This window comes from Lagenorhynchus albirostris, chromosome 9, assembly GCF_949774975.1.
Source record: "Lagenorhynchus albirostris chromosome 9, mLagAlb1.1, whole genome shotgun sequence".
NCBI classification, from domain to species: Eukaryota; Metazoa; Chordata; class Mammalia; order Artiodactyla; family Delphinidae; genus Lagenorhynchus; species Lagenorhynchus albirostris.
The window spans coordinates 90,815,462-90,825,671 of record NC_083103.1 but is presented as its reverse complement, the minus strand read 5'-3'; the positions used below and the strand labels follow the sequence as shown (position 1 = coordinate 90,825,671).

The following is a 10,210-nucleotide window of genomic DNA, read 5'->3' as shown; positions in this document are numbered from 1 at the left end:
GTTCAAAAAATACTGTTAGGTATAAACATTGCTGCAGCACTTGTCAGCTTTATGGCATTTTCTCATTAAGAGAGTCACGGTGTTAGATAGTACATAATGTTTACCATACATTTGACTACAGAACCCTGTTATTTTTGCAGAACACCTTGTGAGAGTACTGTTTCATGGAACACACTCTGGGAGAAACTGCTTTCCATAAAAACAATCTCTTCCTTTCTACTCCTGCAGCTCGCAATACCTCGGTGAATTGTCTCACCAGCTATATTCAATTCTTTGTGGCTGTCTTGTTCTATCTCTTTACACAGTACATATATTTAGTTTGGTTACTTTCAACTGGATGAGGGTGAAGTGAAAGATTCACTGGAACCTCAGAAGGGGTGTCCCAAAAACCATTAAAGAAAAAAATTATTCTGGACCAGGGTCACCTGTGAAACAGGAACAGATCTGAGCCACAGATAAGTTGCAATAAAGCAGTATTAATCTTTGTTAATATCTACAAACGCTACTGAGTAAATTTTCATATAGGTCAGACACCTGAAAATAACAGGCTCGTTGGAAACAAATCCTTCTACTATGAAACTGCTTAAGCAAACAGAAACTTGATTTGAACGCTCTGTGCTGAGTAATTGGATAGCTAGCTCCATTTACCTGGACTCAGAAAAGCTGCATGCATTTAGAAACAGAAAACCAAATGTACAAACTCCTAGAGACTAGGGAGAGTAACTAAATTAGTTTACAGTGCTCAGAAACATAAACCATGTGTTACTGAAAATCTGATTCTAAAATATAAGTTTGATATGTTCAAAAGGTATATTTCAGGATACTCTAACACCACGCAATCACTGAATAAAAGTACGCTGCTAGCTTTTTGTGTACAATGTTAGTGATGTCAAAAAAAAAGACACACCCCTCCTTTTTGTTTTCAATATATTAAAAAGCAACATAGTACAAATGTTGTAGTTAATATTAAAAAGAATCCAAATTTTTCAAGGAATTAATTTTTATAAACAAGTTCTACAATGAAAGGGAAACGGCATATTGATACATAAAAGTTTTGTTAAACAAGATTTTAAAAATTTTAAATCAAAGTGTTTTAGACTAAATTCTTTCAAATGTTCAAACAAAAAAGAACCCTGTACAATCTCCATAATAAAATGTGTCCTTGCACTTTGAAAATGTTAAAAGTTTAGAAATTTGAGTGATAAGAGGCATCACTTAAAGGTTTCATGAACCTTTTTTCCCAAAAAAGAATACTTTCAGTAAAACATTTTACTATTTTATCTGACTATGCATTTACATTTTTGTTCTTTCAGAAAAAGATTTACATTAACACTGTATTTTTACTGTAAAAAAAATATTTAGAGATATTTAACTTCCTGAGTGACTTCAGTCATACATCGAACATGTTTTTTTTTTTTTTTTTTGTGGTATGCGGGCCTCTCACTGTTGCTGCCTCTCCTGTTGCGGAGCACAGGCTCTGGACGCGCAGGCTCAGCGGCCATAGCTCACGGGCCCAGCCGCTCCGCGGCATGTGGGATCTTCCCGGACCGGGGCACGAACCCCTGTCCCCTGCATCGGCAGGCGGACTCTCAACCACTGCGCCACCAGGGAAGCCCATCGAACATGTTTTAATGAGCAAATTCTAAAATTTTACAATGAAATAGCATGTGTAGATGTATACTTGTATGCTCACTTACAGTAAAACTCAAGATCATGTCACAGAACTTACACTTAAGTTCTCTAAGTTAAATAATATGATTTAGCCCCAAACTTGACCAAAAGGTTTTCTCAAATATTAGTAAAATGAATCACTGAATTTACATTTTCTCGTTTAGTAACAAAATACTGAGTCATTTCAGACTATCAACTTGAATGTTTTCCATTATATACACCAAAAATCTGACTCCCTAACAAGAAATTTCTTGTAATACAAAAAGGTAACAGATAATTAAAATATTTGCTTCATAATACAACTAATCCAAATAATACATCCCTTCCTCAATTGTCTAAAATGATTAGGAATTGTGCCCTTTCTTTAGCATAAAACCCTTTCCTCTTCTTAAAACCCTGAGGTGAAAGGTTATTAATGTAATAAAACTAGAACCACAATTCTCATTTCTGTATTGGACTGCAATTAGGTTTTAAAAATTTTATAAAGAAATGTGCCAACTTGTAAAGCTGCTCTATAGACTTTTTTAAAGAAAACATTCCCAGGAACAACTTAACAAAAAGGGCCTAGAATGACACTATGAAAACATCCTTTTAACACTTGTTAGTGTCGAGATGAGCGCCATTTTCCATCTCTACCACTGTCTCTTCTGTTATCATAGTCATGGCTCCAGCCATCGGGATTTCTCTCTTCATAGAAGAAATCATCTCTGCTTCCTCTGTAATGATGGTCGGACCCATGATCAGTGTAACGCTGTTCACGGCTATAATGTCTATCCACTGCGTAGGTATGAGAATTCTGTCTGACTTTTCGCTGTGATAATGGTGTATCTTGGCGCCACTGGGAGGTTGAAGACCGGTTAAAAGTGTGATTATGTGACTGAACTGATGGGGAAAATCCTGATTGATCCAGATGTGGAGAACCAAATTTCCCTCCATATGACATCTGTCTCAAGACACTGTTCATCTGAGCGAAGAGAAAAAGAAGGAAATGTGTTAACCACAAATATTTCTAGATAGCAAAGGCAACAGATATCAAGCCATGGTCAAACGAACACAATAATGGAAAAGCAAAATCATTCTTGCCTAGCTGAATCTTAAGGTAAACACAACTAAAGTAGTACAATAGCTTCATTCATTCCAATGTATACCTACAAGATATCTGTACTACTACTCTTTGTCCTCCAGAATATAATTTAGAAGGGAAGAAGTACTACAAAACGACTATAATGTAAATCACTGTATGATGAACACATTAAAAGCAAAAGCTCAGTATCTTTAGGAAGGATTTAATGAAGGCGACATATGATCTGAGTATTGAAAGTATGGATGTAATTTTTTTTTTTTTGGCCATGCCGCACGGCTTGCAGGGTCTTAGTTCCCCAACCAGGGATCGAACTCACACCCTCGGCAGTGAAAGTGTGTAGTCCTAACTACTGGACGACCAGGGAATTCCCTGGATGGAGTTTCTTTAAGGAAAATATTTTAAGGGGGAGGTATGTCAAGGAAAGAAGACTGCACAAACAAAAATAACAGGGAAACACAGAATAGTTCATAGAATAGCAAGTAATTCTGGCTAAGACAGGTTATAGATCTCATGAGCCATGACTAATGGACGGTAAAGCTAGAAAGGTTTATTGGAATCAGATAATGGGAGCAAAAACACAAGGTTAGGGCTTCCCTGGTGGCGCAGTGGTTAAGAATCCGCCTTCCAATGCAGGGGACACCGGTTCGAGCCCTGGTCCGGGAAGATCCCACATGCCGCGGAGCGACTGAGCCCATGCGCCGCCATAACTACTGAGCCTTCACTCTAGAGCCTGTCCTCCGCAACAGGAGAAGCCACTGCAATGAGAAGCCCGCTACCCGCAACTAGAGAAAGCCTGCACGCAGCAACGAAGACCCAATGCAGCCAAAAATAAATAAATAAAATACGAAATTTATATTAAAAAAATCACCAGGAAGATAAGCAAAACAGAGTTATAATAGTAATTTTGAAATGGTGTGTGAGATGGACTAGTGAGAAGAAAATAGATACAAGTACTAAGTGACTAGACGAGTGGTTCCCAAATTCTGCCTGTGGACAGACATTAGCTAATGATGATTTTTTTTAATGGTCTACAGCAAAATAAGAAAAATATATAATATGTTGATATTATAAAAGTTGATATCTCTTTATATTGGTTTCTCAATTTTATTTTATTTCACTTATATTTTTATTCTGCAGACCTGTGCAATACAAAAGCCTAGGGACCACAATTCAAGATTGTGATTTGGGCAAAGAAAATAAAAAGGAAGAAACAAACGTAAGAAAAAGAAAAGAATGAAGGATCTGAGACTGATCAAAGACAAAGATGCAACAGCAAAAGATACTTAAGATTTTATCATTGGTGATATTATTACAGAAAAAAATGGCATGTTCACAAGGGAGGTGGTCTAGAAGACTGTAGTATATTAACGTATTAAGTATTAAAGACAGTACGTGATGAGAAGTTACTCGGCACAGGTTGCAAGAACATCAGAGAATGAGTATCCAATATTTGCAACACACACACACATCACACCAAAAATGGTTAAAGAAAAATAAAAATGTGACAAGCAGTTCTTTTTATCTTCAATCTTTTAAATATATATTTCAGCCCAGTGAAAACTAAAATGAGTGATCTACGAAGATCATGCTAGTCTAACTAAAATTTAAGAAATGAACTTAAGAATTAAGAATGAATGTTTTAACTAAGTACAAGTTTTTTAGCAACTCGAATTGAACAATCAGCTTACCACTGCTTGTCTCTGAAAATTTTCTGAAGAAGAAAAAGATCTTTGAATTATTGGTGTTGATGGAGTCATGTTATCCACTGTCCTTTCGTACCTGTGAAAAGTAAGAAAACCAACATATAATCATTCATTCAGTAAATGTTTACTACATACCAATCCTGAGCAAGACACAGTCTTCAAAGACAGGAATGAACAAGACCAACAAGGTATCTGTTCTCATGGAGCTGGGGTAAGGATTCAGACAAGACAATTTCACATGGTTATAAAGACATAGTAAGAAATGACTAAAGAGCAAGTTGAGGTGAGAGAGATAGGCGGTTCTATTTTAGCTTGACTGGTCAGGACTGGCCTTTCTAAAAAGGAGACATTTGAAGTTACAGCTGAACAAGATTACCTGGAGGCAACACACTCCAGCTGAGGGAAGGACTAGTGCAGGGGGAAGCAAACTATAGCCTGTGTGCCAAACTCAGTTTGTGTAAACAAAGTTTTACTAGAACTTAGCCAGGCTCTATTATCTGTGTGGTGCTACAATGGCAGAAGAAACTAGTCCTTTATAGAAAAAAAAAATTGTGTCAATTTATAGAAAAAAAATTGTCAATACCTGGGCCAGTAATGCAAAGGCCTAGACTGAGAACTAAAATGAAAAGGATTTGATCAATTAGACATAACAGGTGAGGGAACCAGAAGAACTAAAAGATAAAAATCTAGATTTTTGGCTTGAGCAATTAGGTAGACCTTTACTGAGATAAGAAGAAAGAATAATAGGTTTGGGGGAGTAAGGAGTTCCGTAACATAAAAAGAATATTAATCTTAAGGACTTAAACCTTATTCCTCACTTCCTATAGAGGTAACTTGCTCTACAGAAAAACTCAGAAAGGTTTTAATTTTATTTTAAAATATGCCTTTGGAATCAAATCACCAAGATTTGGAATTAAATCACCAAGAATCAAATCATCAAGATTTATCTTACAGTTTAGATCTTTTTATTTTGGGTTTTCTTCTCTTTTTTAAGCAGAACTGATTTTATTTGTATGCTGTAAAGAAAGCTACTTTTTTTAAAAAGAACTTTTATTCTTTATATATATGTATATAAAAAAAATATATAAAATAAACCCGTGCCCCCTGCAGTAGAAGTGCGGAGTCTTAACCACTGGGCCGCCAGGGAAGTGCCGTATTTGGGTTTCTCAAATCGGATTACGTACCTGTATGCTAAGGGGGTAAAAAGTATAATTTTACTTACAGAGAGTATAAAAATCAGGTACACTCTAGTGTTTGATTAAAACTACAGTATTTACTTGCATATTTCTTTCCCCAAGAATTTCTAAGAAGGGTTAAAAACTCTTTTTTTTCCCTCCACCTAAGATACCTTTCAAGAGTCCATAAAAGTGGTTAGAGATGCTTCGAATTCCAACTACACTGAAAAGCATTTAAACACAATTAACTTCAGCTGGCAAGAAAAGACTCTAAGAGGGTACCCTTTTCACATTACTGCTCTCTTACAATTTTCACCTTCCAAACTCTTTTCATATCCGCCCACTTCTCTCCAGCTCTTGGCACTACCCTAATCCAAAGCAGCAACCTCACTCCCATAGCTTCCTTGCTACTAACACCAATACCTTGCTACCAACAGCTTCCTAGTCACCCTTGTCCCCTTCAATCCATTCTCTCCCAGTACAACCAACTAACTCATTAAAATACAAACCTGTTCCTCTTACTACCCTACTGAAAACGTTTCAATGTCTTCCTACTGTTCTTAGGGTGAAATTCCAAAATCCTAATTATGGCCTATAAGAAAGACCCTGTATCTTCTGCCTCTATCTACTTCAACAGTATCATCTACTACTCTCCATTTTCTATTCATTATGATCTAGGTACACTGCCCTCTTTCAAGTCCTCATTCACTTACCTCTCCTTGTTAAAACTTTCTAGAAACTTTCTACTCGTATCATGGTGGGTGTGCTCAATCACACTGCCTGGGTTTGAAAACAAGCCCACTGCTTATGAGCAGTTCACGCTTGAGCAAGTTAACCCCCAACCTTCATTTTCTTCATACATAAGGTAGAGATAATAATAATCCTTGCCTCATAAATCTACCGTGAGGAATAAATGAGATCATAGGTGCAAAGGACTTGGTGAAGAACCTGACAGGTGACAGGTATTTATTAACTTTTTCTTGAATGAAGCCATAAATTGATAAATAGCTCTATGGACATACCGGGAAGAAACCGTCCCTGACAAAATATCAGCCTCCCCAAAGAAAATTATTAGTAAATATAAATATAGTACCTCTTCCAATCCTCAGTAGCTAAGAGGTATTTCAGAGATCATTCAAATCAACTTCTTTTCCTTACAAATGGTAAGACAGGGACATAGACTAGCTCAAGATTACACAATTGGTAGAGACAGATCCAGAATCCGATTCTATGAACTCTTAGTCCAGTAGTCTGTTTACTAACAGGTATTTTTAAACTGCAAGCAACAACCATTTAGTGGTCATAAAACTAATGTGATTTTTTGAAAAATAAAATAAAATAGAAAATAGAGGATACTACAAGTAGTAAGGCTAAGTAATGTTTTGAGAAATTTCGTCTCAGTTATATACATGTATGTGGGTGTGGGTATGTCTTTACAAATGAACATAAATATAGTTATGTACGTACCTATTTTAAGGGAACTATATATAATGGGCCTATAGTCCCCTTAAAATAGATACATATATAACTATAATCCAACATAGCAAATATAGCAGAAGAATAAAGAGGTAGGAGCATAAAGAAAGAAACCAATCACTCACTATGCATTTTGAAGTCACTGCCTAAAAAAATTCCTGATAAATGATTTTAAAAATAGGTGAGAAATATTACCTGCTAGGAGATGTGGAAGTAGGGCTTGAACTTCCAACATGATGCTGGGGATATGACGAACTGACCTCCTGTGAGGCATGGCTACTTCCTAAAATGAAACAATTTGAGAAATTCTTATTGATAAAAAACTTAATTTGAAATTTTGTATCCCTCAGCCCAATCACTCCGAAAAAGGTAGACATAGGCTAAAAGTGAAAACCTCAAATTTCAGTAAATTGCTTTATAGTTCATCAGAGTGAAAACTGTTAAGTGTTTAATACCAAATATACCCAAAGCAAAGGGTTCCAAATAAGGTACTTTCCAATGTATAAATACCCAATCTGGCCATAGTATTCTGATCCCCACACTAAATTGTAAGAATGACTACAAGGAAAGTTTCATCCTTACATGGTCACACATCAAAATTTGTAAAAGTAAATTACAAAGCAGTCAGGAAAAGTATTTTCAGGAAATAATCCTTGTGCTTTTAGAGTGTGAACCCAAACTCAGTCATTTTAATAATAAGGTTTATGTTCTTTTCACAAACCCAAACTGAAATGTTAACTCTCATTTTAAAATTACAGCTTTCAAAATCCATACTGTCAATGTTACCCATTTTCAGGGATATACAAAGTTTACTATTCATAAAGCTTAAAGCATTTTCATCCAAAGATAGGTTCTTTAAATAACAAAATTAAAAACAAAGCGGCAAACAACCTCTCTCCTAAACATCATCAGTGAATAGTTACCTGATCTAAACTGAATTTTGATGGGCCTTCCAAAAAGTTTGATTCCGTTAAGCAGATTCATGGCATAAGGAACAGATACTTCATGTTTGAAATTCACAAACGCAAACTGCTTTGGTTTACCATCCTTATCTTTTGGAATTTTCACTTTTATTACTGGCCCAGCCTACAGACAAAAAAAGTTTTCAGAATTTCAGTAAGGCAGTTTCAGGAAAATAATCAAATTTTACAAAGTTTAAAAAATTCAAAAATGTAACCAAGGACTCTAATTTTAAAAATGGATACACTCGGATTTCCATCTCGGTTAAAGATCCTATAGATATGACCGAAAATTAGATTAACTTACTTGGAGGGAGGGAGCCCATAAGGAACCGGAAACCCAATCACCGACTGAATTTACATTTCACAGCACTTTATGACTTTAACAAGGCCACCAACATCCATCATTATCCCACTGCGTGGAAATTAACCTTTATCAAGAGTAAGAGAAAGTAGTTTTCTTGAACTAAAAATTCACTTTTGTATCGACTAATCAAACATTACCAGTTGCTGAAAGACAGAACTGGAGGGAACAGGTTTAACGCATCTTGATACGGATTTTAATACATAAACACTACAGTGCCGCTCTCCTACAGAGTATTTATGAGTCTGTCTTTGCTGCAACTTCGTAAGAAACTTAAGTGGAAAACGGATACTAAGAAAGAAATTGAAATAAAATTTACAAGCGGAAGATGAGAAAAGCAGGAAGAGGAAAAGCACAGCTCAACGAAGGACCCACGCGTACGAGGTCGCTTAAGAGCACTGACTCTTTACCACGTGAATGCCCGACAGAGGACCCTCCACCACCTTTAGTCGTTACTTCGGCCTGAACTAACCAGGATCCTTCTAATAAAGCGACACGTAGCGAGCGCCTCCCTTTCTAAGCGCGACCCCCACCTCCAGCCCGCCCACCTGTCCGGTGCCGGGACAAACCGTGCCGCTTGAGCCAGGAAAGCGGGGATGGCCATTGGGCCGGGCCCTACCCGGGCCGGAAAACGAAAGGGAAAGGCTGATCCCAGCCGCTTACCTGGTGGAAAAGCTCGAAAAGGAGCTCCTCTGTCACTTTCGTTTCAAGGTTGCCCACAAAGAGAGTACGATCCGCTTCCGCTGCCGCCGCCCCCATCTCAGCATCGTCCCCTCCCGAAAAAGGCCGAAGGGTCGCCGCCGACGCACCCACTGCGCACTCTCAGAAACCCCACGTCCTCGCGCTCCCAGGCGTCACAGACGTAAACGTCAATCACGTCGGCTCTCAGCGGCGTCAACGTGCGCTGACGGACTGCGCATGCTCGGGAGGAGAGCGCTGGGTTAAAGTGGGTCTTTGATCTGCAGACGCTCAGGTGATGGCTTCCGATGAAGTCGGTCTCAGTGTTTGGAGACCGGCTGGACTGATCAGTGGAGCCGCGAAGAGTCTGCCTTGACCGTGGGACGTAACACAGATACTGCGGGCAGTGTTTGAAGATGGCCCTGAACTACGTGTCCCTGTCTGCCGGCGATCGAAGAGGCCTGGTGGCCTACCGCTCTTCCCACGGCGACCTCAGCTCGTCGGCCTTAGCGTTGGCGATGGTCTCTGGAGACAGCTTCCTCGTTACCAGTCCCGAGGAGATTCTTCCAGAACCTATTCTTCGGTCCACTGTGCGGCTGAACTTCCGGACTGAGAGCCGTCGGGCGCCTGGTGGCGGCGGGAGCCCGTCCCGCTTTACAGAGGGAAGGGAGCAGGAGGCGCGGAGCCGAAGCCGCCAAGCCAGATTCTCACCTTACCCGGGCCGTGCGGTTAAACTCGACCTCCTAAGAAGTGTCCTGCAACAGCGTCTGGTGGCACTTGGAGGTGTTAGCGCAGCCCGTCTTTCAGCTTAAAATGAATACCTCTTCTCCGCCCCTCAGCTTGTGAACAAGGCTTCTCTAAAATACTTTTTTGGTGCAACCGAAGTCTTATTTTTAGAGGACGTCTTTTCAGTTTAATATAAAAATGCGTGGTAGTCCTGTTACTCTAGCCTAGCGCAAAGTAAAATGTTTACAGTTACTTGATTCAGATGGTTTTAAACAGCCATGATGATCAGATCGGAAGGGAGGAGCAGCAGAGATTTTTTCTGAGGTAGTCACAAAGGATGGGATCATCCTTCACAGAGGTCAGTAATCCTTTTA

At 38.8% G+C, this 10,210-nt stretch overlaps 2 protein-coding genes across 2 annotated transcripts; one reads left to right on the top strand and one right to left on the bottom strand.

Moving 5' to 3' along the window:
• Positions 1-960: 960 nt before the first annotated feature.
• On the bottom strand, positions 961-9,258 carry RBM7 (RNA binding motif protein 7). The gene is made up of 5 exons (XM_060157960.1): positions 9,096-9,258; positions 8,033-8,195; positions 7,305-7,392; positions 4,444-4,534; positions 961-2,635 (listed from the first exon to the last, which is right to left on the bottom strand). The coding sequence occupies exons 1-5, from the start codon at positions 9,189-9,191 to the stop codon at positions 2,273-2,275; spliced, it is 801 nt and encodes a 266-aa protein (XP_060013943.1). The 5' UTR covers positions 9,192-9,258; the 3' UTR covers positions 961-2,272.
• A 108-nt stretch (positions 9,259-9,366) lies between these two features.
• C9H11orf71 (chromosome 9 C11orf71 homolog) lies at positions 9,367-9,975 on the top strand. The gene has a single exon (XM_060157961.1). The coding sequence runs from the start codon at positions 9,527-9,529 to the stop codon at positions 9,920-9,922; it is 396 nt and encodes a 131-aa protein (XP_060013944.1). The 5' UTR covers positions 9,367-9,526; the 3' UTR covers positions 9,923-9,975.
• Positions 9,976-10,210: the final 235 nt, after the last annotated feature.